Source organism: Plectropomus leopardus, chromosome 19 (assembly GCF_026936395.1).
Source record: "Plectropomus leopardus strain MGB_pleo_1.0 chromosome 19, ASM2693639v1, whole genome shotgun sequence".
In the NCBI taxonomy this organism is placed as follows: Eukaryota; Metazoa; Chordata; class Actinopteri; order Perciformes; family Serranidae; genus Plectropomus; species Plectropomus leopardus.
This window is the reverse complement of record NC_142194.1, coordinates 16999726-17026506: the sequence shown is the minus strand read 5'-3', so window position 1 is coordinate 17026506 and position 26781 is coordinate 16999726. Positions and strand designations below refer to the sequence as shown.

Below are 26781 nucleotides of genomic sequence, written 5' to 3'. Positions count from 1 at the left end.
TGTTTGGGTCATTTCACTGCACTTTTTTTAATCTAAGGACACAACTTTTTGTTCACGGAAAAGTTTCTTAAAAGCTTATACTGACATTAAGTGTCTTTGCTTTTCAGATTTTTTTTCTTTTTCTTTTTTTGTCATTTTTGTATTTCTTTTTGAGGATCTGGGATTAAACAGCACTCAGGTAAGACTACTAAGAGCAAGGCTATTGCATGGGTATGCAGTCAGTTTGGGCACATTAAAGCACACATGTTAAGCAATGTGCACAGCTGACAAAAATTAAAGTTGATGTGCACATACCAGAAAAATCAAGAAACCTTCAATTGCAACTTTTGTCTTAGCACTGTTTGCTACAGGAGCATCAAATCTGCCTGCTTGATGAGAAAAAAAACTGCACTATTGAGTTTCAGAGTTGCACTGCATCATTCTGCAGAAGCAATTTGCATTTTAGCAACTAAAAACTCAAGAAATAAGTGGAAATCAGGAGTTTTTTAATTCAATAAGGGCATAATAACTTGCACAAACTAAACAATTTGGAATTGAGATCAGGAAGGCAGAGAGTCCTGTGGGGCTTTCCAGCAGGAACCGCTTGTGTTGGGGGATGGATTGTATTTCAGCACCATGGACAGTGGCACTGCCTCTCTCTCTGGGACTCAAACAGGATACTAAACTTTCTTGCCTCTGTGATCACACTGTGGAACTTTTATCCCTTGGATGACTTATTTTTTGTCTTCACTTTGTGCCTACCCCGCTGCCCCTCGCTTCTACTTCATAGGCAGCTGCAGTTTATTGGTGAACTGCTGAATATTTTATACCTGGACAGCCACAAGTCTGTAACTGTGGTTAAGTGCCTTTTTGTTCCCCCTGAGTCACATGTGGTGAGGTTATTGATTTTTAAAATGTACTTAAGTATTTTTTTAGATTAATTTGGATATGTTCTCACCTTTCTAATCCAACTGAGTGAAAGTTGTTGTGAAACACTCCAGATTGGTGATCTTAATGAGCTCAGGGGTTGTGAGTTTCTAGCTGCATTTCAGGAGAAAGTCTGCAGTTTGAGGGTTGTATCTGAAAATGGAGGAAGTAAGCAAATCTTTCAGAGGCAGCCTCAGCACTTTAATCACTGACAGGAGTGCAATTGCTTGAAAAAAACAGCAGAGAGGGGAAAGCATGAGGAGGAGAGGTGTGGAAGGGGGGGACTAGAGCTAAAGATGGTGTGTAAAATGGAGGAAGGAAGTTGAGATCTAGAGATGAAAAAAGCACAGGTGAGGTGAAGGCAGAAAGGGATGAAGAAAAAGGCTAAAAAAAAAAACTGATGGAGAAGCAGGAGGAGGAGGGGGTGCAGAGAGGAGAAACAATCTCCACCACCACCTCTCTTTCTCTCTCCTGCAGCATTTCCTGCCTCGGCCACCATGTCCTGCGCCACCCTGCTACTACTGCCTCACCACTGCAAACACACGAGGGGAACAACAGCGACAAGGAGGGGAGACGCATACACTCACACACTCACCTGGCTGCAACAAACAGGCAAAGAAAAAGAGCGAAATGAGGCTTAATGATGAAGCTTTTGATAGAGGAGATGATTTCTGCAGTGATAGATAGAGAGGATGGGGCTGATAGAGAGTTTGCGCATGGCTCGTGCACGGAAAAGGCTGCGCTGACGCTAATATATATTAACAGAAACACTGCAGCAAGAGGGGGGAGGGAGCATGGGATTATGGGATGCATTGACTGTGAGGTACCAGCAGCAGTAACGGGGGGGAGGGGAGGAGAGAGCACGCTAGAGAGTGTGTGAGAGAGAGAGAGAGAGAGAGAGAGAGAGAGAGAGAGAGAGAAGGCAAGGGAGGAATTTGGAGGAGTGCTGACTATGCGGAACAGACCCAGCACTTGGCAGAAAAAGCAAAAACCTTTACCAATCACAGAGGGGGAGATAGGGGGGAGGAAGATAGGATGGAAAAGGAGGGATGTTGGACAGAGAGGGAGAGAAAAGGATGGAGAGAGGAGGCAGGTAAGGTAGAGGAGAGGGGAAACTGAAAGAGGGGAGGAGGGGAAAAAGTGGGGGAGGAGATGGAGAAGACAAAAAAAAAACACCTTGCAGTGGCACAGGAGAGCACCTGAATGGCTGTAAAGGTGTAGGAGGAAGAGGATGAGGAGTGGGAGGTTAGAAATGGTCTTCAATACTAATAAGAGAAGTGAGTTGATGAAGAGAAAGGAGTGGAGGAAGGAAAACAAGCGTAAAACTGACATACAGCTGAGCTGAGTGGCACTGGGGAAAAGGAGGGCTTTGCAGGCAAGTGTGTAATGTATGCATGTGTGCGTGTGAGTGTGTGTGTGAGAGGGAGAGATAGCACAAATTACGTATGTGTTTCTGGTGCGCAGCCATTTTTTTCCAACCCGCTACCTCATCAAAGGATGTAACCACAAGGCTTCACACTGTTCCACCCATATCACCTCCCTCCCTCCTTTCCTCATTCCTCTCCCCCTTCCTCATCTCTACCTTATCTCCCTCTACTTTCCTCTCTCGTGCACTCCCCAGTGTTGAGGAGACCCCAACAGGAGAAAGCGAGGCACTGCAGCACGGTGAAAGCACTGCGGTCACCTCCCCTTTTAGTGCGGTGTCACACCACACAGTGTCCTCTCCCCCCTTGAATTGTCATTGCACCTCATGGTGCAATTCAGGCAGGAGGAGAAGGAGAAAGGTGTGTGCATGTGGGAAGATAGCAGTGAGAGGTATGAGCTGAATGAATAAGAATGAAAATAAGATGAATACCATGAATGAATGGGAGACAAAAAAACAGTATGCACAGATAAACGAATAACAAGGCCACACAATGACCCAGTAGCTCTGAAACAGCTAATGCACAGAGAGAGAGAGGAGCAAGGAAAAAAAAACAAGGCATTTCTCATCATAATAAAGCTCACCAGTGGCCAATTCCCAGAACATGAATTAAATAGCCAATCAATTAAGTAAGCAGAAAGGAAATGGCAGCTCCTCCACTCAGCAACACCACCATGGAGATCTCCAGGGGCTGACCAATCCACACATACTGCAGCACCAGCACCCCCTTGGGGGGTTTTGGTGCTCCCTCCCCGCCCAGAAGCTGCTCCGGCTGCTGCTGCCCCTTCAGCCACCTTTTTTTCTTTTTTTTTTTTTTTTGAGAGATAGAGAAAAAAAGCGTGTGCTGGTTTCTTTTAGCTGGCTGGGGATGATTAATACATAAGGCCATTTCAGGAATAGACCAGCAGAAATGAAGCCTGTAATAGAGCTCTGAACGCTCAGCCAGTGTCCATGACTAAAACCCTTCCTGCCCACAGGAGGGTAAATGGTGCGATTTTTTGGGGTAGATACACCCATTGGGTGAGACTTCACTAATGACAACAGGAGGTAAGGTGAAGGGTGTGGATGGAGGAAGAGGTACTTCCTTCAAGGAGCAATGATTTGTGCAGGAGAGGTCAGAAAATCCTGAAACAGCACTGAGTGCAGGCAAAAAAAGAAGTTATGGGATAGTGTGTCATGTTGGAAAGGATCTCTATTTCTGGACCTGGGTGAATCTGAGCTAATATCCCTCACTATTTAAAATCATACAGAATTTGCATCAGGAGCAAATAGCTTTAACCTCCACACCTCGCTGGTCTCCTAGGTCATTAAATGTGTCTGCTCCTAATTAATCATGCTGCCCTTCCTGCATGATTAGGACCGTTATGATCCACCAGAGTAGTGATGTGGTACACGAGGCCAGACAGACAAACCGGATGAAGGTAGAAGTATTACTGAACTGACTCCTCACCTTCCAGCGATTAAACATAGTGGAGGGGTAGGGAAGTCACAGATTAGAGAGAGATGAAAATTAAGTAGGAGAAAAGAGAGTAGGAAAAAAAAGGGAGCGGGAAGAAAGGGAATTGGTGAGAAATAAGTAGGAGAATAGGGGTAGGAGGAAGGGGAAAATATGTAGGAGAAGGAGTGGGAGAAAAATGTGTAGGAGAAAAGGAAATAGGAGAAAATGGAGTAGGCGAGAAATAAGTAGGAAAAAAGGGAGTAGGAGATAAAAAATGTATAGGAGAAAAAAGGAGTAGGAGAAAGATAAAACAGAGAAAGGGGATTGGGAGAAAATTAAGGAGGAGAAAAGGGGGTAGGAGACAAGGAGTAGGAGAAAATGGATTAGCAAAAAAAAAGTAGGAGAGAAAGGAGTGGCTGAGAATAAGTGGGAGACAAGAGAGTGGGGGAAATGTAGTAGAAAAAGGAGTAGGATACAAAGGAGTTGGAAAAAGGGAATAGGAGAAAAGGGAGCGGAAGAGACAACGTAGGAGAAAAAGGGGAAATTGGAGTGGGAGACAAGGAGTTGTAGAAAAATAAGTACGAGACGAAGGAGTTGGTGAGAGAGAAGTGGGAGAAAAGGGGGAGAAAAAGAATTAAAGGAAAGAAGACGAAAGAGAGGATGAAAGGTGTACTCAAGGTGTGCCTCAAGGTCAAGAATTGAAAACACAAAAGGGTTTGAAAGGACAATCAGCTCGATCAGGTAATGAATTAGTTGGAAGGACAGAGGGAAAGTTCTCTGAAGCTGGTACCAAGACGTGAGATTAGAGAGAAACCATCACGGCCAAGGAGAGAGGAAGGGTCAGAGGCAAGAACACACACACAAACCCAGGACACGACAGATGCGTAATTCAATCACAGCCCTCAAAATAGATTTATTCCCCCCTCCGTTGCTTAAACAGCAGCGCCCTCCTTTTGAGCCCCATCACTACTCTACCAATCACATCCACTGACAGCGTGCCACTGTCTCTGGTGGGGAGTTTTTTTTTCCTCTTTTTTTGCTAAAATCGAAGGGGTGTTTTCTGGGTTACCCTCAATCTAAAAATAGCTCCAGCTGTAGATTTATAATGCAGGAAAGGAAGAGAGAGAGCAAATGGAGGAAGAGAGTTTCCCATTAGGGGGACGAGCACACTGGAGCCAGTTGGCAGGGAAAAAAAAAGCAAAAGCATGCACTGGGAAGTGAGGGAAGAAGAGGCGTTATGAAACTGGAGACTTTGTGTGTAATGCAGCGGAATGCAGATGGAGAGAGTTGACAGAGTATAGGCGATGTGGTGGCGGAAAGGGGGGAAGAAGACCACGTCTAGACATATAACTGCCCCCATAGACTTCCTGGATCTCAGTGACGCTATGTCCTTCCTGTGGCTCTGCTGTTCCCCTTCCTCACACCTCTTTCTCCTCTCCCTCTCTCTCAGGTGTATATGTGTGTGTGTGTGTGTGTGTGTGTGTGTGTGTGAGTGTGTGTGTGTGTGTCAGCCCTCTCACCCTCCTCCTATGGTTCCTTTATCAAACCTCCATTTCAGGCCTTGACACTTACCACACGTACGCACACAAACACAAACACTGGAGGCACATGCAATAAAACAACTGCATGCGTACAAAAGGCAACACACACATGGAAAAACAGTTCATGCAGACAGACACACAATGATGCCGAGAGGAATGCACACACAAACACACACACGTTCCCCCTCAGAGGCATGAAACTGCTCTGATCTAGTGGTGTAGATGGGGAAACACCCACCATTTGTGCAATGAGGAATGTTAGGATTCATAAGTGAATTTTATAGGCGTCATATCAGTGGATAAATCTAATCTGACTGTGAAAGTACAATGTCTTATAGCAGCTAGAAATAATAATATAAACACAATAAAGAGTCCAATTTGAACACATTCTAAATTACTACAGATATTGATCAAAACAGACAGAATATAAAAAAATCGCAGTTATTGTGGTCATAACGATACTTGTTGAATGTAGGCTAGACGCTTTTTTTTTTCCTCTCTTTTTAGAGCTGCCCAATAAATGCTCTGTTAATAGACGGATAAACGCAGAATAAAAGCCACCAAAAATACAGACATATACACAGACACGGTTCATACTCACTTGCTTTTGGTTCAGGTTCGTTTCGAGTGCGTGCAGAAACGCGCACATCAAGCTTTAAAAAGATCAATCAAAATGTAGTTTTCTTTGTTAGATCGCTCTTTCTTATGATTTCAGAGAGTATCCAGTTTCTCGCAGGCATTCGCTTCATCTGTGTTTTTTTGCTCCCCCCGATTAGAATAAAACAAAATAGGATTGCGCGCGTCTGTTGCTGAAAATCTCGTTTTGACACCGTTATTGCCGAATGTTACTTATAGCTTATGGTCATGCTGATGATGGCAAAAGGGATGAGTCTTTTCGGATGAAATGAAGCAGAAGTCCCCCTGAAAACTGGCTTTTTTGTTGCTATTTCCCTCGATTTCAGAGCCCCCTTCTCCCACCTCTTTGTTATTGCAAAAAAAAATTGCCAGCCTTTGTTACAGTGTCTCTACGCTTCCAGGCGCAGGGTGTAGCTACCATTCAGCTCTTCCTCTGTCTCCCCCCTTTTGCAAATGTTTCAATGGAGATGCAGCCTGTAGACACCTCTCTCTTTGCCTTTCCCTCTCTGTGCCTCTCTCTGTTCCTTTGGAGGAGCGTCACCTTCTGCACTATTTTTTTTCCTCAGACGATACATGTGGGCGGATTAGAGAACAAGACAGAGGGGTGGGAGGACCCCGGTGAATACAGAGGCTAATTTCTCATATGGCTGCGCTGAACTTCATAAATACGTATTCTGTAAATATACACACAGCAGGGCTATGAGAGGAAAAGGCTGGTTTGATTTATTATAATCTGTTTAATTGGGTGTTTCCCCCTCCTCTCCCTTCCTCTTCCCCACTTAGCCTACATAGCCCACACATGCTCACTCTGCTGGACCGACGCACAAACACCATTTTGTCTACAGGTTCCCAGCCTTGACTCTGGCTTGGCTGACATCAGCAGTCATGTGGTAGCAGAGGAGCAGGTGGGTTATGTGACAGTGAGAAAGGAGTACATTTTTTAATCATGATATTAATAACAGGTATGCACTATAATATCGGCAGGTCATCGGTATTGGCAGATATTGGCTGGTATTGGAATCAGCCAACATGCTGGTTTCTGATAATATCATTAACATTTTTTTTACTGACAAAGTAAACATGCATAAAACATGAGCCCTAAGTTGTAGTACTTTACTTATTTGGCACAGTGAATGAATATTACACACACTGAAAAGCATTGTATTTTATGTCTCCATCTGCTGGTGGGCCATCACCATAAGAGTATGAATGATATGATGTTAATTCCACAACACAGACTGAACACCTGGATAAAGCAATATCGGTATCAGTTACTGACTAAATGAGTTTTTATGTCAGCAAAAAGGGCATATTATAGGGCATAGTATTGCGTTTTTTTGCATGGCAATATTGAAACAATACACAGACACCAAGTGTCGATTTCTCACTATAGATATTAGTTAAATTGCAAATATAAATCTTTTTTTAAAGCAGATGTTAACATGTTTTATTCATTTTGAGGACATAGTCTGCAGTTGAACATAGGTAATAATAATAATAATCATATAATAATAAGTTGCAATAGACTGCTATAAACATATCACAATACTCAGCCTATTGCAAAACCTTTAAAGTCGCAATAATATTGTATCATGAGGCTTCTGGTAATGCTCACTCTTACCATTTGTCCTATAACAAAATGTGAAATAGCAGATGACTTATATTTTGACTAAATTAGAAACATTATACCATAATTTAAAGCAGAAAAGGCTCCAATTGGTTCATAAAAAAGCACCAGTATGCAGAAAATTAAAGGGGAACAGCACCTAAATAAAAATTTCGGTATGTCATTTTCATGGCCTGGGAAAGTTCAATCATGATAAGTGAAAATGAGCTACTCTCTCAAAGCTAGAAACCAAAGAAGTAAGTCTCAAACTTGTGATGTCAAAGGGTATAAAGTTTGGAGCTGCTCTGCTGACAATGAATGGGAGCCTGATTTTGGCGCAGAATGTTGTTTGTTTTGGGGTTTTTTTTTGATATCCCAAATGGGCTTTATACTCGTGTTCTAAGTTCTGAAAATGTACCCATATTCTCAGAACATTTTCCTCTCCCGCTCTGTGTCATCGTAAACATAGATATCTGTCACCATTCATTAGGCACATTTTAACTGCCTGTTCAAGGCGGAGATATCCCACCGTTATGCCGCGTCGCAATTCTGAATATAACGTCCGATCATGGAAAGTGGGGACAAAGTGGTCTTCCCTCTGAGCCTCTGAGGTAGTAAGAGTGCCATAAAAATGTCTGTGTAAAACATAAAGACCATGGGTGGCACAGGTGTGATGTTTTGACAATGTGTTTATGTGTGCAACCCACTGTGGGAGATTTAAAAAGCAGCTGTTGCATTTAGCAGCTCATACAGAGAAGAAGAACTGTGGCCATATACGTCTGCGAACTAGGAAAACAGTGACAGCTCTTTACCCTCCGAGCAGAGAACGAGACCAGCTGCCATATAACACAGAAGGTAAATGATTGTTATTGGCGTGTTATTCTTTTGCTATTGTTTAGAAAGTGCTACCTACACATGTTATATGTTACACTATAGGGGCCGATGCTGTTGTGTTACATGTCCCGCCCATCACGCCTCTTTTGATTGCAGGATTTCGCAATGCATGCATGCCGGAGCAGCATCATGCCGCCTTCAATGGTTCTTTGTAAAAATGCAGGGGCAGTATGGAAAGGGGACTTTGTTGAGGCCATGAAGCGTGATCTCTGTTTAAAAGTGGTTATTGTCTAGGGAGCAGCTCCAGACATTATACACTATGACTTCACAAATTAGAATTCCCCACCACCACGCCCCTCCTAACCTACGAACTTGCTATGAAGGAATAGTCTGTTCTCAAAAAATATGTGGGGATCTGTGAATCTTCACAAACAGGGTATAACACAGTCCCTTATTCTTCTTCAACCCAGCATCTGGATGTGCATCTTTGGCATTCAGGGGGACAAAGATCAAACTTAATTGCTTTCTAAAACTTTTTGGCAAAAAGAAGAAATCCCCTCACCCTCCAAATTCTTCTATGGGGTTGAGGGATCTAGTTTTTTTCCTAAAACTGGAGAAAATCAAATTTTCATTCAAGACATCCTGAGAAATTCAAATCCACTTAATGAAAGTAGAAGTATTATTGAAGAATTGTTTATGGTTTCTGAATACTTTGACTGCTAAACTAAGAGCTCTATAGATGGATAACTCTTGGGAACCCTATTTAGACCACTAGCTGTTGATCTGTTTTTTTCCTTTAGCTTGTTTGTTTATTTGTTTTTCACACCATCCTGCATTTTATCTATTTACTTCATATACTCCTTGAGTCCTTAGTACTGTAACGTGCTATTTGGCATTTGATGCAGTGGAATTTGTTCTGTGTTTGTGCAGTTCAGAGGTAGGAACTAGTAGGATGGGTAAATGATTAAGAGGGAGAAAATGGAAATTTAAGTTTACGGTGTATGATTGTGTTTTGGGGTTTTTGGTTTTGTTTTTATAAATATAATATACTACAACATGTTACATGACACAAGCTAAACTGCATGAAGATCGCCAGATTATTTCAGTCTCTGTGAGAAATATAAACAAACATTGTTTATGCAGGAAGCCTATATGTCTGAGTTGTACTCCAGCATAAGTACAATGACCAGCAATATTGCCGATGCATTTACAGTATCGACAGGAAACTCAGGGTCGAGTGCAACACGGCCTCATAAAATTTACAACAGTGGTGAAAGGGCAAAAGGCTATTTGTTAGGTTCCTGTGGCTTCTTCTTTCGACCACAAAACGTTCTTGTAAAAGCAAAGTGGGGACAGAAAAAGGAGAAATGCAAGTTCTTCAAAGTGCAGCACAACAGCAAAAGACAAAAGGACTGTGTGTAAATAGATCTTATCCTTTACCATTTGTCCAAGGTGAAGGCAAATACAAACAATGCAAACGTTCAGATCTCCAAACCACAATCATGTGTTGAGACTAGAGGAAAACCATGTGAACAGATTCTACTAAGATAAAGGTCAGGATTCTCTCTGCTGCAAGGCTACAGTGCTAAACAAAGAGCCACTTGTGTTTTTTTTTCAGTGAACCAAATCTTTCAGTAACTCTGACATTAGAGTTGTGGATGTGTTGGTAGATCATACACGGTAAATATGGAGCTGTTGAATGCAGAAAAGTGAGGTTTAATATGTGCATAAATGTAGTCATGTTATAGCACAGTAAACATTAAGCAGACTTGCATTTGCAGTTAAAAGCCTTTTTTTTTCCTGTTTCTCATTAAGTGTTCTCTCTTTTCTGCATTTAATGGCTTCCTTCTGTCTTTATTTGCATTATCACTGACCAGTTCGCCAAGATTACAGGTTTGACCCTCACAGCATTTATATGTTCAGCTAAGCATGAGCTACCTATTGTAAGTCACTCTGTGAATGGGCTACATTCATAGGCAAACATAAAAGTATTTCAGGTCTTGTAAGCAGCATTTTCTCTCTATGATCAGTATATTGTATTTCTAATACTACGTCACATCTTGCTGTTTCCCAACCAATACCTTTACCAAGTGTGAGGTTGAGAGCTGTTTCTTGCACCCTCAGGACACAGCACATACGTCTATTCTGCACTATATCACTTCCTGTTTATTTACAACCCTTCATACCCCTGCAGTGGCGTCTAGGAACGGTCAAAACAAGATTTATAAACATGTTGTACTCATTCATTATTAGATAATTCAAGCTGTTCAAACAGCAGCCACAGCCCTGCAGCAAATCTGTAGGCGATTTTAATACAGTATTTATAGCATTTAGCATATAGTATGCAAAAGGTAATAAAATAGCATTACGAGTTACACTGACTCATAACTACAGTCATGCTAACAGATTTGTAAGGCTGTACTTGTGCAAATCGGTGCTAAGGGCTAAATTCTGCTAAAATGCTCACTGTGACAATCTGTGTTTAGCAGGTAATAATTACAAGGTTCCCGGTCTTAGTTTTGCGTGGCTGTATGCTAACATTTGCAAATTGGCAATGAAAAAAGTACAGCTAAGGCTGCTGGGAATGTGAGTTTTGTAGGTGTTTGGGCAATCTGAAATGTCAACTTTAAAGGAAAACTTCACCTGCAAAATGACCATTTCTGTATCAGTTGCTTATTACTTGTTTCCTTGACTTTGTGAAGAAAATTTTGTTTTCCTCACATACCTTCATGGTGAACGAAGAATCCAACACATGGCGAGTCATTTTGCTTGTGAAGTATTCTTTTAATAATGATGGTGCCAGATGAAAGTTAAGGGGATCAATGACGTAATTAGAATCTACTATCAAAGGGCATTAAATATCAGTGGCAACTTTCATAGTAATCCATTCAATAGTTCCATAAACCACCTCAATCAAAAAAGTCAACCTGCTGGTGGACTTAGTTGGGAAGTCAAGCGATCACCAAAGTCCGCAGGATTCATCCTCTGGGGATCATCGACATCTGTACAAAAGTTTCCTGGCAGATCCACATCACCGCCCAAAGAGCCACGCCGCTATTAGCTAAGAACGAAAGGCAACACTCTCTGCATCTCACTTAAAAGTGAATTACCCACAGCGTCACCAGACCAGAACAGATGCAGCAGGAAGTCATCCACAGAAAGTAGCTGACAGTGTTTCTTCATCAACCCGCATAAATACTGAATGCCCAACTTTGTTCATTTTAAGAGCGAGCATTAGCCAACACAGACACATCCACAGTCAGTCTCTTGGCGGCAGCATGGTGCAGCTCATGCATAAGGAAGTAGTGAGCAGCAGACCTGAGGGGACTTTGTGTGGTCAAGAGAAGTTCTCGAGCACAGACAGGAAAAAGCAGATCTGTGTTAATGTCCTCAGCCTCTCGGTTCACTATAATTGCCAGTAAATGTTATCATCGCTATGGTATGGGAAGATGAAAAGAGATTGCAAGAAACAACAAACAAGCTCCGACTATACACTGTATTTGCAGTATATTCACCACGTTGCATACATTTGCACAGACTGTACTGTAGGATAAACAGAAAGGACTGCCGGCCTTGAGGATGCAAAGACTGACTGATAATAAGTAATGGTGGTTCAATAACATCAATGGATGCTGTCCATCACTAATTGGAAAAACTGCGTCCACTGAATTACAGTTTCCTGTGCTCAGAAATGGATAAAACGCTCATGATCTTTGGGTTTGTAATGTGTTTTAGTAGAATTTAACTATTCGCAAATAAAAAATAGATCCTGCCACAAGAACTGAGTAAGACTTACAAATCATACTTGGCAGAGCTGCTGTTTATATGCTTCGTGTTCATAACCCGCAGACCACACAACACGTCAGTATTGACTAATCACTTTTGAGAAAATGCGCAGCAGAATGGAAGACTGTAAACTGCATCTCATTGAATTATGCATCAAGTGGCATGTTAGCAACAGCAGTAAAGCCTCCAATCCCATCATGAGATTTGTTAAATGCAGTTCTGCTACCATGTTATTCCCAGCACTGCAGTTATTAGGAGGTAAATTCCAGCGACCCGGTCTGTAATGAGGCGATAGTCCTCCAGAGCTGTGTGCTACAGCTTCAATATGTTATGCACTATTGAGCAGTATTAATTACCTGATTAATCTAAGAATTAAAAGACATAAATACTGTATTATGTTATTAGAGCCAACAAACAGAGCTTTATGGATACCTTGTTTTTATCAGCCGTGTCGTGACAATAACATTCTATATGTTTCTGCAAACCATGAATATATTTGCACATTTTATACTGTTACATCAACGTTTCTAAAATGACGCAGTATACATATAAATGTAAAATATCCGTGGTATGCATTAATGTTCGATGCCAACATTTTTTTCTGCCAACTGGGTTGATTTAAATACATTCCACTGTGTGTATAATAAATGAATTAAACAGGATTTTAGGGGTGTCAACAGTGTTGACACACAGCTATACATTATATTTTTCCAGACTCAGGCTGATGTCACATTTGAGATGGAATGATGTTTTGAGCTTCTTCAGGCTAAAAGTTGCCATTGATTTGTAGCTTGTTGATTAATTTGCAATCCACTTCACTTTGTAACTATAAACTTTTTTTTGACATTTGTGCATTTTTATCAACTTTGTAGTATTGCTTAGTCTTGACATTTTGATCAGTTATTCAATCTTTGTCTTTATCTTTTCTCTTTTTATGAATGACTATAATCATTTAATAGGGTAGGCATCTCCACAAGCCATTTTAGATTCTAACCTCTCCTGCAGTTTAAGTGTTTTAATTTTTTCTTTTTTTTGTCTTTTCTATACATGTGTATGTAAAAACAAACAGATTAAAAAATAAATAAATAAACAACATGTTTTGTTCTATTCAGTCGTCTGAGCCGTAAAAATGTGGAGCCACACATGAAGCAAGAGGAGGGATGGAGCAACAGATGCAGAACTTTGGCTGTCATACCATTTCTCAGGAGTCAAATGTCTTCATAACAAAATGTTTTTCCAAGTTCTCTTGAGTATTGGCCCATTGTTCTAACAAGTGTGTCTGATTACTGTGTGCTGTCTCCAGATTTTGAACTGCAATAAATCCCTCTGAATATTCGTGACAAGCGCGTCCTCCAAACTGCTTTTCTCTTTTGAGCTGTAATTGAGCAGTTCCTAATGTTGCACTGAGTTCAGATAACTTTTTCAAAGGCAATAACAAATTAAAGAAATTACTGATTTAAATATTAAGTGGTATCTAACTTTTATCCCTGGCATGCCATTCAGAAATACAATATTAATTGTTAATAAATGGATGATTAATCCATAAAGAGCTTCTAGAGTGTATTCTTTTTTTGTGAAATCATTTCATGATACATATTTCCGCCTCTTTCACTAAGCTTAAAAAATTTAAGTTTAATCAATTTTAAGTTTAATTTAATCAAATTGAAGTTAACAAAAGTTATAATGTGTTGTTTTTTCAAGTGTTTTTTTTTTTTTTTTTTTTTACATTTTGATTCAATTTTGGTGTCATTTTAGAGGCTGACATTTGTGACAAACACATCGCTGAACAACAAACAAACCTGTAAAACAGCCATTGTAACTATAGCAGGGAACTAGCATAATGATTATACAATTATAACACATTAGAGTAAGTTGTTTCTGTTTTGCAGTCCACTTTATCTATAATAGCCACACCGATTTTACATTTTATTGAAAGAAAGATCTGATAAAAAGGTAGTTTTGGGGACTATGGGCTGCATAACTGTATTTATGTTCATGTTTTGTCTAAGCTTTAATAAATGGTTTCTGTTAAAAGTATCTTGACTTCCTGGAATTGGTGTCTATGTTGGAACAAAATTTGGATCGCACAATGAACAGATGTGCATTTAGGGGACATGCCTGGCACACGCAAAGTGAGATTCCTGTCATTTCCAGAAAGCTTGGTTTCTGCTGTTTCCAAACTTCAGATACTCAATTTAAAAAGATGCGGTACATTTCCTTTAACCTTTTAAAGCCTGGCTGGACATCAGTTTTCTTCTGCAGTTTTCAGACCTCTCACAAGCTATTTAACCATTTGAAAGCTGAGCAAATGTGTTTAATTTTCTCCAAAAACATGACGGGAAAAAGAAATGACCAACTTGGCAAGAAATGTCCGACAAATTGCAAGAAAGGAATAAAACAACCTGAAAATTAAGGCAAATTTTCCAGAAAACTTCATAATCATTATAAATATATATTCAAAATTACATTGCAGAAAAATATTCCTGTTCCTCTTGTTTGTTTTTTTTCTTATTTTCAGGCAATTTTCTTTTAAGTTTTTAAAGTTTTCTAATTTCTTGCTATTTTTTGGGCCAGGTGTTATTAAGTTGCTCATTGCCTTCTCGCCATGTTTTTGAAAGAAATCAAACAAATTTTCTCAGGTTCCAAAGGGTTAATCTACTCTCTTCCTTAAATATTTAACCACTAAGGGGAGACGTGACTTAGTTTGACAGTTACTGGCTGCACATGTGCTGCATATGTCCTCTGGTCGGAAATTGCGCCAATCTACCGCACCACAATCATAACAGAGCTGTACCAAAACACCCAGTGTTATCCAGAAAACAAAATCTTTAACCTCTTATATCAGCAGCTGAGTCCATTCCCACACCAAAGTTTACTCTGTGGTTTGCTGTTCATCTACCTGAGGCCTCACAGCATCACAGTGAGCTCCACACAGAGCCTAATTTAGAGCCTGAGGCTGCAGACTGAGGGCATCAGCTTCACCTCAGTAATGTAGGGCACACTTTGCATCAGTCTCTGGGCAGCAAATCACACCGATATAAAGTTGACGCACAGGGAGCCTAAATCCCTTATTTCACCATCATAACTGCAACAAAAACCCCAAATAAAAACCCCATAGAGTTTGTGACATGGATAAGATGGAGTGAGATAAAAGAGAATTTAAATAACTGAGTGTGACTGAGTTTTTGTTAAGATGCTTGATGATGCCATAAAAGTATATTCTAACAACCTAGGCATTTGCTTCAAGGACCAAAGGCAACATAACACACTTAAAAATAAAAAACCTCTAAAAATAGATGCATTTAAAGCATAAAAAGACAGTTCATCCCTCCATAGCTGAAAGGTGCTGGTCCCTCTCCATGTGTGTTTGTCAGAGAAAGATGAAGAACGTAAGGTTTCATCCGCCTGAGGCTTCCAAAATCTGATCAGGCTCCAAAATAATTTTGTCTGTATCCTTCTGACCAAGGTTTCATTTCTACAAGAAGGGCACACTCTCCATCAAACATGGGTAGCAAATCACAATGATATCCCCCGGGCACACGAGGATCCCAAATACCTCACTTTATCAGTGGAAGTGAAACATAACACACACGGCGGAGCTAAGTGAAGCCCGGATCTAAATAGTTAAGACCAGTCTAATGTCTCATTCATCTTATGCTTTGTGATGTTTAAAAAAAAACAATAGTATCCAGAGACCAAAGCCAAAATACACAGAGTAGGTGGTGCAGATGTACAGTATACACATCTTTGACTGTAAATAATGTTGTCACAGTTGTTGTCACCATGCTTCAAAGCATTGTGTGGGTAGTCATGAGAGAGCTGCAGATTAAAGAAAATGTGAGTTTTATGATTCAAGAAGCAGAATTTTAAACCCTAACCTTCTTCGATCAGTTTAAAAGGAATAGTTCAGATTTTTGAGTTGTCTGAGTTACTTTGCTTTAATCACAGGGTTTCTACAACTTAAGGTGAATGGGATTAAGACTTTTTAGGACTCTTTTGATGCCAATTGAATTGAAATTTAAGACCAATTTTAAGGTAGCCAATACTGATGAAAAAAGAACATGTTCCAAAACAAACAAATTGAGGTGAGGGGGGATTTTTTTTTCTTTTCAAAAATGTATTGTAATATAAAACATGACTCTTTGATGATGTTAATACACAAGGGATTTGTTGTTGTTTTTTTTAAGTTACCAATTATTTTAAGCTTTTGCAATGTAATGTCCAAAAAAAGATGAATAAAAACCCACCTCCAATATCCAGGCATTTGAATGCCAATTAAAGGGGAATCTGATGGTTCAGTGGATAAAGCAGGCACCCCAGGTATGAAGGCCGTGTCTTTGCTGCAGCAGCCGTGGGTTTGATTCCGGCTCACGGCCCTTTGCTGCATGGCATCCCCTCTCTCTCCCCCTTTCTCACTATCACTCTGTCCTTTCTAATAAAGGCAAAAAGGCCAAAAAATAAATAAAGTAATAAAAATAATGCCAATTAAGGATTCTTTTTACGTTTTTTAATTAAATGCTTTTTAAGACTTTTTAAGGATCTGCGGGAACCCTGCCCACAGTAGATGGTGGTCTCCGAGGTCTTGGAGAAGCAGGCAGGAGTAGCGCCTCGGAATCTCAGCATTGTACTGCTGCGGATGAGGAAAGCAGCAAAACTTATTTTAAGTCCCTAAAAAAACTAAACTAAATATCAACTGAAGTGTACACTTAAATAGAATATTTTCACCACTTTACCTCACAGAAAGCAGACGCTGCTGTTCTACCAGTGCCTTGCTCATTCAGTGAGTTTGTGTTATTGTGTGCCTTTCATATTTTAAAGGGTTAGTTTCAATCCACCAAAGTCACACAATAACATAAACTAACCGATCGAGGCACCGGTAGACAAACAGCCTCCGTGTTCTGCAAGGTAAAATTATTGTTTTTGTCAGATGAGTCCAGTGAAGACAGCATAGGTAAAGACTTTAGTTCCCCGTCAGAAAAGGCAAAATATTAATATTTTATAAATAACTGACTTTTTTTTATGTGGTTAAAAATATGTTTTACTGATGCCCTCCTCCACAGCAGCACATTGCTTAGCTTCCGTTGCAACACCTCTGGCTGTTTCTCCAAACTGGGGGCATAATGACTGACATCTACTGTAGGTAATACACTGACTATAGATGAGTACCTTAAAAAAACTGAACTACATCTTAGACTGACTTGTTTACTTTTGTCATCGACAAAAACTGTATCACTGGTGAAGGCTTTAATAAACAATAATTGCAGTATAACTTCATCGAAAGGATTTCTCTAATATTTTATGCGTACTTTTTAAAGTATTTATTACTTAAGGCAACCGGGAATCACGTTACAACAAACCAAGATATTAGAGAATAAAGATCCGGGAAAACACATAACACTGGAAGCATTACGAAACACAATAAAAAATGTTTTTTAAGTTCTCATAAACACTCCAGAGCCGAAACTGGATGATTTGAACACCTGCCTCCAGCTGCTGGGAAGAACATATTGGGAAATGATGTTCTGGGAAAAGTTGGAAAGGAAATGGCTGAAAGGATCAGTGTAAATAAAAGCTCAGTGATCTCTTAGATGTTTTAATCCCTGTGCGAGTCACAGCCTGGGACGCTCAGGCAGAACACTTCTTGCTTTGTGTAAATCTTGGCAAACACAAGCAAGTTTTATATGTCTTGGCATGTCGTGTCTGAACGGCCACCTGTTTAAAAATATTTTCATGGACATCTTTCCAAACCTGTAATCACTTCAGTCATGGCTGCTCTGATCCGGAGATGATCTGTCCTCTCGCAGACTGATTTTAGATTCATAACCCCACAAGACTCTTGGTGTTGTTCTTGGGAACTATGGGCTTTCTCACACTCTTCTTGTATGAGTCTTTGTTTTTGTGGCTGGCTTTAATCTCTGCTTCCCACTGTTTTTTCACCATTGTGTAGAGCCTCATGGTGGCCTGTGCATCTTGGACCTGGTGGATAGTTGAGAAAGAGAGAGAAGACGTTAACACTGGATTTCACATGATTTATTGGTATTCTTTGTAGTTCTGTACACTGATGTTTTCGAATAAAAAAAAGTGACATTTGCGTCTGATGTGTTGAAGACTTACAGATGAATGTTCGCCCTGTTGGACCTTAACGTTGAGTATTTCTCTACAAAGGAGTTTCAGCGAAGGTCGACCACTCTAAAAAAAAAACAAAAAAAAAACACTGATTCTGAGAACTGAGTCACAGAAATCTATATGAGCAAGATATACATATAAATTCTTGATGAACTGAAATCATAGGGGTCCGCATTAAACAACAGCAAAACTACAACAAAACACCCATTTAAAAAATTCTCAAAAGAGTAGCAGAGTACACAGAGTCTCATTTATCCAGTCGTATGTTCAGTACATCCAAAACTCACCCACCAGACTTCTCACCTGCACCAAGCTCTCACAACAAATCACCCAAACCCTCATCCACCTTCACTGGCCCCAAATTAAGGTCCCCATCAAATACAAAATCCTCCTTCTCACCTACAAATCCCTCTATGCCCTTACCCCCAGTACCAATCCACCACCTCTGCCTCGTGAAAAGCGCTACGTAAATCCAAGATATTACTATTACTATTTTATTACTGAGCACACAACTGGATAAATGAGATGTGGAATATTCTGCACGAGTTGTGTGAAAGTTTGTAAATGGATGTTTTGATGTAGTTTCGCTGTTGTTAAACGTGGTCACCAATGACTTTAATTCACAAAGAATTTTCTCGTCCAGCGGAGCCATATGAGTCAAACAAATATTTCTTCACAAAATAAACCTAACATGAGGTGAATCATTGATATACAAACAGTCATTAAGTCCTTCAAAGAAGTGTCAGTACCTTTACAGACTTCTTAAAAGGTTTGTACTTCTGAGTATCCCGAATTTTCTTTTTTGGATGATCAAGGAGTAAAATCTGAAATGGAAGTTTAAGATAGGTTTGTGAGTGCTGAAATTTACTTTGAAAATCTTTAAATTCCCTCTCAGATTTCACATCTAGGCTACCTTTAGGTCGTTGTGTATGGCATGTCCAACCACTATTCTGTCTTGCAGGATCGCAGCAACCTCCCTCTGCACAGTCTGTAACTCCTCTCCTGCAGTGAGGCACACATGGATGATAAATCCTGGTGCAGCAGTTCATTTTACAACAATGAATTACAACTTGGTTCAGTTTCTCATTCAGTTATTCGTTGCTCATTACAACCACTTTTGTGACTCACCATTTCTGATGTCCTCTGGTCGGATGCCACTGACAGCTGTCCTGTAGTCTGTCACTTTCTCTGTGGGTTTCACATATTTGTCATAGATGCATTTCCCAAATTGGTTCACGAGAGACACGCGGGCCAAGATGCTGTCCTCTCCATCAGGACCGACTCCCACCATCTCGCAATCAATGGCCACGGCTCTGGTGAGGCTAACGGTTGGCGAATGGAAAACGGGATAGTAAGAGAGGACAGTCCTCACTGCTACGCAACCTGCCTGAGGAAGATCTGTTCTCTCCATTTTCGTTTGATATATTGCTAATGAGAGTCAGATTTATTGAACTGGTATGCGATACATACACAAAATTAGGGCATGTACTTACAAGGTATGTATGTACATATGTATTTATGTATGTATTTCACACATTTTTCTAACGCCTCCAAGAAGACTGACTTTAAACAGTCCCTTTTTTTCAGATGCAAAGTTTTATGTCACTGCATGTTGATTTCCATGCTGTTAGAAAATAAATCAAAATGAATGGCCGTGTAGAAGGCACAGAGAGCACTTCAGTAATCTAAACCAGTATGACATGCCAAGGAAGAGTATCTGGAAAAAATGTTCAAGAAATAAGTTGGGGAAATACACTTCTTTTTAAGATTAATGGGAAAAATACAAAGAATTACACTAAATCTCATGTATGTCCATTAAAGGGATAGTTTGGATTTTTTGAGCTGGGGTTGTCTAGCCTGCTTTTTCAAACTGGGTGCATGCCGCCCGCCATCTACTGTGGGTAATACACTAAGCACCTCATACAGTGCCACTTCAAAAAATCTGAACTGTCCCTTTAAATATGAGGCTACAGACCGAGGACGGTCAGTTGAGTGACATATGGACTGAGTGCAGGGGGAAACAGCTAACCTCGCTCTGTCCATAGGTAGTGACTTCCTAAATTATGCAAAACCCGCAGCACGGTCTTTAAAAGCACACACAACACTGCAGCTTAACAGGCGCCAATGCTGCATTCAGGTCATATTGGATATCTTAGTTTATGACTTAACTGTCAACACTTTTACGAGTATGGCAGGAAAACCTCTGTAGCACATCTGTGGGGCTACAAAAGACCTTCGTCGTCTCTCACCCCTCAAATGCTTTCTCCTTGACCAGTGCGCTCTGTGCGTCCTGGTTCTTCTGAATGCCCTGCTTCTTCCTCATGATCTCTGCTGCCTCGGCTCCCACTGTTGCCTCGATGTCATCAGGGTCTACATCATCAAACCAGAGGTCGTCTCTGCAATAGCACAGAATATGATAAAGTTAGAAGCCATTCCTCTTGACCTGAATTTTAGTAGACGTTAGCGCTGCATACATACTCTGTAGGTTTTGTCACTTCAGCTACAGGCTTCTTTTTCTTGGTCGCTGGCTCACTGTTTGACTTTCCGCTGTCCTTTTTCCTTTTTGGAGCAGCAGACTGTTTTGTCTCTGAGTTCACTTGAGAGTCAACACTGTTTGGAACAGTTTTGTGCTTTGCTTTTTTCCCACTGTCTTCCAGTATGTTCTTGGAAATATTTTTAGAAGAAGCCTCTTTTTTATGCTGAGTACCATTCTGAGGTATCGGTACCACAGGCTGCTTCTTCTCCGGCTGACTGGCCTTTAACATCTGTGGAAAGTTTAGCAAAGTTGTAAGCAATCTTGAGGAAATTAATGTTACTGAATGTGACACCTTAAACACAGGGCCTCATGCAAGTCAACCGTTAGCATAGTAACACCCCCAAAACACTTGTGTAAGGGCAGGTTTTGTAACATGTGCAAAAACTTTGGTACATGGCCAAGACTGGAGAGATTAAACCAAAAAAAGGCCTGTTGTTCAATTAACTTAAAGTAAATGTGATTTCAGGGGATTGTTTCAAAGCATTTAAAGTAAAACTACACATGCAAAAAGGTTTAAATAAATGAAATAAAACAATATAATTGAAATAAGTAAAATGGAAACTTGCTCATACATAAGATTTATATAAGAAGCTGGAACCATGACGTTTTTTTTTCCTGAAAAATGACTTGCACGGTTATAAAAATTGTTGCCAAATAATTTTCTAATTAATCGACTAATTGTTCCAGCTGCACATGTATACTTTTATTTGGTTTGTGCGCAAAAAATCTTAATTTGTAAAGTAGTTATCAGATAACAGTAGTGAAGTAAAAAGTGCAATATTCTGAAGTGTCGGGTTAAAGTGGGAAGTACCATGAGATCAAAATACTCTGGTGACATAGTAGTTACTCAGATTTGTACTTTAATGCAGTACATGAGCACTGATCAGCAGACGGGCACACAGTAATTGAAATTACAGTATTTGGGATCAGTGGACACATTTTTTAGCCCTGAAATGTAATAATCCCATCATTATAATTACTCTAAAACATTATCAAAATTTGATTTAATGATATTCATGCATTTTTAAAATGAGATGTTTTTCTCTTTTCTTGACCAGAGTGCTCTCAAATAGGGATGATAACAATTAATCAACAATCGATTATTCAGTTAAAAATTTAATCAAACATGTGAAATTTAATCAAATAATCGCTGGGCTGTGCCATACTGTCCGAGAGCTTACAGTTTGTTGCTGTGAGCTTGGGTTGGGGAAAAAAGCGCAGTTGGTATTGTTTGAAATAACTAATGTTTTTATTTTTTTCAAATGACAATTTACCAATTAATCAATCATTAATTTTTACCAATAATCAATTACAGAAAGTGCTTACTATTTAAATTAAATTAAATTTTAAAAAAATAAAAATAAAATAAAATAAAATACATTAATTTCGAACAAGGAAAAAGGAATAAATGTGTAATTATACACAAACATACACACATTTCGGAAAAGGGGCTGGAAAGAAGTACAAGCGTATTAAATTCCAATCCTTCTTCATTAGTTATTGAAAAATAATTGACTCTCTTTCTTTTTTAAATAAACTAAATTTTCTCAAACTATATATACTATTCGTAAACTATACAGACCACATATGTGCACACATGTAAACATCTACATTGTTGTTTACAGAAAAATGTGAAACTCTACTCTCTCATAAAAAGTTCTCTTACCTAAGAGAAGCGTAAAAATAAGAAAACATTGGCAAATTCCCAAAAATCAATGGGTACTAACAAAATAAGGGAAAAAAAATGTGTATAGGCACATAAGAGGCATTTAATTCGTCTGTTGTTTCTTGCATGAGGCCCACAGATATGTGAAGAAGCTTCAGAGACAGGACCAAACGGTTTTCTGTACAAACCTCCTGTAATGTCTTCCAGTTAGCAGAGAAATGTTGGACATCTTTTGGAGGAGCTGCGAGCTGCGGGACTTTGGCTTTTTCTTGTTTCTGCGGTGGCGGCTTTAACTTCTCATACTTCACTTGCAGCCACTTTTTTCTTTTGCGTCTCGATGTTTGCTTTGTCTCTGTAGATGTGCGCTTTTGTTTTTTCGCAGGAGACTCTGTTTTCTTTGCGTTAACCTTCGACATCACGGCGTCTTTAGGTTCAGTATTTGGTGTTACTCGGTTGAAGCGTCCTCGGCCACGCTGGACCGTCACAGCTCCGTCACTCGGTTACCAGGTAACGCTCAAAAAAGTAACGATCAACACCGTCTCACCGACAAATGTATCCCCGGAGCGAGTTTACCGTGTAGCAGCACCGACGCAGAGGAACTGTTAGGGTATTTTTTTCGTAATTTCTGAGAGAAATTCACACTAACAAACTTCAGGCGCGCTAAGCCATGCTGAAATGTGTATTTCCGAGGTGTGCAGCTTACAAATGCGTCCGGGGAAAAATAACATGCACTCGGAACACATGCGTGTCTAGATAGTTACTTAAGCCAAAAAAATCCAACGAATGCGGTGCAGTTTTCAGACCAATATTCACTTTAGTTTATATGGTATTTAAATATATTTGAATAGTATTTTTTGTATTTTTATTTCCCGTAATACCAAATACAGAAACTCGTTTTGTGACAAACGTTTCACATCGGACCCAAATTGTCATGGGACAAAACGCAGACGTGATAAGTTGATGGACGATGTTTTTGAGCGTTAGAGAAAATAATCGGCCTGTGTTTTGGGAGAAATTTACCATATTCTTTACTCACACTGTGGATAAATACATCGGGAACATCTTGACAAAGAAAAGCTGAGTTTAGGTGCGTTGATAAGGAGATTTCCGGAAGCGTTTTTCTGTTCTGAGGCGTCAACTTTTCCCATTAAGCTTGTCTAGCTAACGTTAGATTAGCCACAAATATACATTTTTTCGGTCTGTAAGTGGAATCAGCTTTATATATTTCTCTGTTTTTGTTGTGGTTTCAGATCATGGTGGTGAACTCTCCGTCTCCTCTGCCTGAGAGAGCCATTTATGGGTTTGTCCTTTTTCTCGGCTCCCAGTTTGGCTTCTGTAAGTCCCAGTTTGTCATTTTATTTTTCCAGTATCACTATATCCAACATGTCGAATTCAAATGGAAAATCCAATAGAGACAAAGTGAATTTAATGGCATGTTTATGCATTTTCGTCTACATACCAACACAACAGTATTATTACGACATTATTCAATTGGGCTTAAAAGAAATGTAATGAGATCTGATATTTAAATACTAAGGTTAATCATTTAATTAATTTTTGTCTATGAAATGTTTACTTTTATTCGTATATATTTTTTAAATTATTCTAAGTTTGTAATTTCTGCAGGATTCTTTTGTGTGGCCAATTCAGAAACAGCTACAAATGTATTAATTTATTTATAGGATGCTTTTGTATTTCTGTGCTGGAAATGGACCATCTGACATTTTTTTATGCATTGTATTTATTGATGAAGAAAGTTGTTTTTTTTCTCTTTCTCTGTCTGCTGTGATGAAATACTCCACAGAGGAACTTGATTTATAAAAATAACATGTATAAAAGGCAATGAGCAACCTAAGAAGAAATTACCAAAAAATCAGTGAATAAATAACTGAAAAATAAAAAGTGTAAGAAAATTACCTGACAAGTAACACAAAACAAAAAAGAATAAAACAATCAAAAAATAAGGAAATGACTTGGAAAAAAATAAAAAAATAATTTGAATATAGAATTATGATAAACAGAAAAAAGTTCTCTTGACCCTAGATTTAGAAAATAAAAGTAAAGTAATTTCCTAAATCTACTTATTTCATCTACTTTGTGAGACATTTCTTGGCAAGTTGCTCAATGCCTTTTCTCCCCATGACTGAAAAATATAAAACTGATTTACTTAGGGTTTAAAGGTCTCAATACTTGGGAAAAGCGTGTGACTGCAGCACGAGTAAATTGTTGTGGATCCATTTTTCAAAGGGTTAGATATTAGAAATAGCATTAAAAAAATTCCAGTCATTTATTGGCCAATGTCAAACAGTGTAACTAAGCTATTCGAACAAAAACGAGAAGAAATCCAGTCAACCATGTCTGTAATCTGACTTCCACTGTTGCTTCATCTCTCCACAGGTCTGTATTGCCTGTGGGCATTTGTACCAGAGGAGTGGCTGCATTCAATAGGGCTCACATACTGGCCTCAAAAGTAAGTATAGAATCAAGATCTGATAGTAGTTATCAAATAACGAGCCCCCTCTCGTGACTACAAAATGAAATGCCTCAAGAAATACACATGCCAAATTACATGTTTTATGATCTGTAACTGAAACGTTTCGTCTCGTGTAGATATTGGGCCCTTGCAGCGCCGATCTATCTGCTGGTTGCATTAGTGATCTGTTTTGTGTTGCTGTTCGGAGTGAACATGAACAACACGGCTCCACTCGACTCCGTGGACAATGTCACAGGTGAGGAGGACATTGCCATAGGTCAGCGGTTCTCAAACTGTGGGGCCGGCCTCCCTCTGGGGGCATAGAGTCACTGCAGGTGGGCCATAGATGACCAGGGATAAAATACACAGTGAAACAAAGTTAAATGAATCTGATTTATGGAGCAGGAATAAACAGACAAGAGTCTGCTGATGTCATCTGATGCTGATCCTAACTTCGCTAAAAAAATCAACATCCTTTTTATTATTAGTTGCTTCCCCAATTACTGGTAATGACTGATACAAATGTTGTGTGTACACTTTTTCTTCAGCTTCTGATGGGGTCATTTAAGAAAAAGTTTGAGAACCACTGCCATAAACTAACCGCAATCTACTGCTAAGGTGACAATTTACCTGGTAGTTATTAATATTGTGATGACTTCTGCTACAACTACCAAGAAATTAATCTAAAAAACAGTAATAAGAAAAATATTTAAAAGCTCAAGATATCAATTACTATCTATCATAGTACAGCATAACAATATATGATACAGTAAACCCCCTGAAACCTGAGCAATTTGGCCTGATTTATTTCAAAAACATGGCAGGAAGGCAGTGACCAAGGAAAGAAGAAATGACCCAACAATTAGCAAGAAATTAGTCTAAATAAATACATTTTTAAAAGTACAAGAAAAATAGTAAAGTAATAATAATAATAATAATAATAATAATAATAATAAATTAAAAACTAATATATATAATATATTATGTATAAAATATATAATATTCTATAACATAATTTCAAATGTGTAATTATGGTAATTCTCATAATTTTTCCTTTGCTTTTTTCTTTTTTATCTAGACATTTTTACCATTTTACATTTTTTTAATAAAATATTTTCTAACATTACATTACATTACATACCGAGATTCTCAGTGATTTTTTCCCCATGTTTTTGAAAGAAATCACACCAGTTTGCTGATGGCTCAAAGGTTAAAATACCTGTGAAAGGCATCTGAAAGCAAAAAAGTGTTGTGGCTTCAGGTTTCAAAGGGTTAAGACTTCATCAAGCCTCCTAACATGACACCCAAATGTTAAAAAGATTTTCTCGTAGAATTCATTCCTGATCCTAAAGCCCTTTAATGTCTCCTCACCGTCACAGATGTGTACGCTCAAGGCCAGAGAACGACAGGCCAGCGCAAGGGGGGAATACCCCGACTGAAGGACGTTTCCACCAGTGAAGTCAACAAAATGTTCTATATGTCACCAAAGCGATAACAAACAGGAGCTGATTTTACCCGGAGGCAGAGGAGTGAGGATGCTGGGGATTTATAATGTTGTCACGGTTTGAACTTTGTTAATAAAAGGATACTGCTTTATTTATTGGCAAAGATGTTCTGGAGGAATTGTTTTATGAATCGTTATTGGACAAAATGATGTGCTATGTCTTCAGCTGCATTTGATGTTAAACCATCACTAGAGCAATATTGGAAATGTTATATTCAATAAATTATACTTTTTTATATATATATTTGTTTGTGCAATGCTACTCTTTTGGGTTTTGAGCAATTTGTGTTGGAAATTTAAGGAATG

The 26781-nt window shown here is 39.2% G+C and overlaps 3 protein-coding genes across 12 annotated transcripts in view; 1 reads left to right on the top strand and 2 right to left on the bottom strand.

Annotated features, from left to right (window-relative positions):
* Window positions 1-13091, bottom strand: part of kcnc3b (potassium voltage-gated channel, Shaw-related subfamily, member 3b) — a 68269-nt gene extending 55178 nt beyond the window's left edge. For 9 of the 10 annotated variants that reach the window (XM_042508495.2, XM_042508497.2, XM_042508496.2 and 6 more), the window contains exon 1: window positions 5910-13091. The gene's annotated coding sequence lies outside the window, so the exon portion shown is untranslated. Of the gene's footprint in view, window positions 1-937; window positions 1647-5909 lie in introns of those variants that run through there. The other variant, XM_088069761.1, reaches the window with a different exon arrangement.
* A 4382-nt stretch (window positions 13092-17473) lies between these two features.
* rexo4 (RNA exonuclease 4) lies at window positions 17474-23187 on the bottom strand. The gene is made up of 8 exons (XM_042507903.2): window positions 22687-23187; window positions 20775-21061; window positions 20546-20692; window positions 19425-19618; window positions 19210-19298; window positions 19046-19120; window positions 18285-18359; window positions 17474-18146 (listed from the first exon to the last, which is right to left on the bottom strand). The coding sequence occupies exons 1-8, from the start codon at window positions 22912-22914 to the stop codon at window positions 17988-17990; spliced, it is 1254 nt and encodes a 417-aa protein (XP_042363837.2). The 5' UTR covers window positions 22915-23187; the 3' UTR covers window positions 17474-17987.
* Window positions 23188-23311: 124 nt separating this feature from the next.
* pigp (phosphatidylinositol glycan anchor biosynthesis, class P) lies at window positions 23312-26715 on the top strand. The gene is made up of 5 exons (XM_042507554.2): window positions 23312-23585; window positions 23749-23833; window positions 24896-24968; window positions 25109-25227; window positions 26351-26715. The coding sequence occupies exons 2-5, from the start codon at window positions 23752-23754 to the stop codon at window positions 26464-26466; spliced, it is 390 nt and encodes a 129-aa protein (XP_042363488.2). The 5' UTR covers window positions 23312-23585; window positions 23749-23751; the 3' UTR covers window positions 26467-26715.
* Window positions 26716-26781: the final 66 nt, after the last annotated feature.

Excerpts from the sequence above, each read along its gene's own strand:
- rexo4 (XM_042507903.2), bottom strand. The coding sequence starts at position 22,914 with ATGTCGAAGGTTAACGCAAAGAAAACAGAGTCTCCTGCGAAAAAACAA. Across the intron at positions 19,619-20,545 it reads AAGGAGAAAGCATTTGAGGG|CCTCACCAGAGCCGTGGCCA; the intron begins GTGAGAGACGAC and ends GCCAACCGTTAG. Across the intron at positions 19,299-19,424 it reads ACCAGAGGACATCAGAAATG|GAGAGGAGTTACAGACTGTG; the intron begins GTGAGTCACAAA and ends GCCTCACTGCAG.
- pigp (XM_042507554.2), top strand. The coding sequence starts at position 23,752 with ATGGTGGTGAACTCTCCGTCTCCTCTGCCTGAGAGAGCCATTTATGGG. Across the intron at positions 24,969-25,108 it reads CTCACATACTGGCCTCAAAA|ATATTGGGCCCTTGCAGCGC; the intron begins GTAAGTATAGAA and ends CGTCTCGTGTAG. Across the intron at positions 25,228-26,350 it reads CTCCGTGGACAATGTCACAG|ATGTGTACGCTCAAGGCCAG; the intron begins GTGAGGAGGACA and ends TCACCGTCACAG.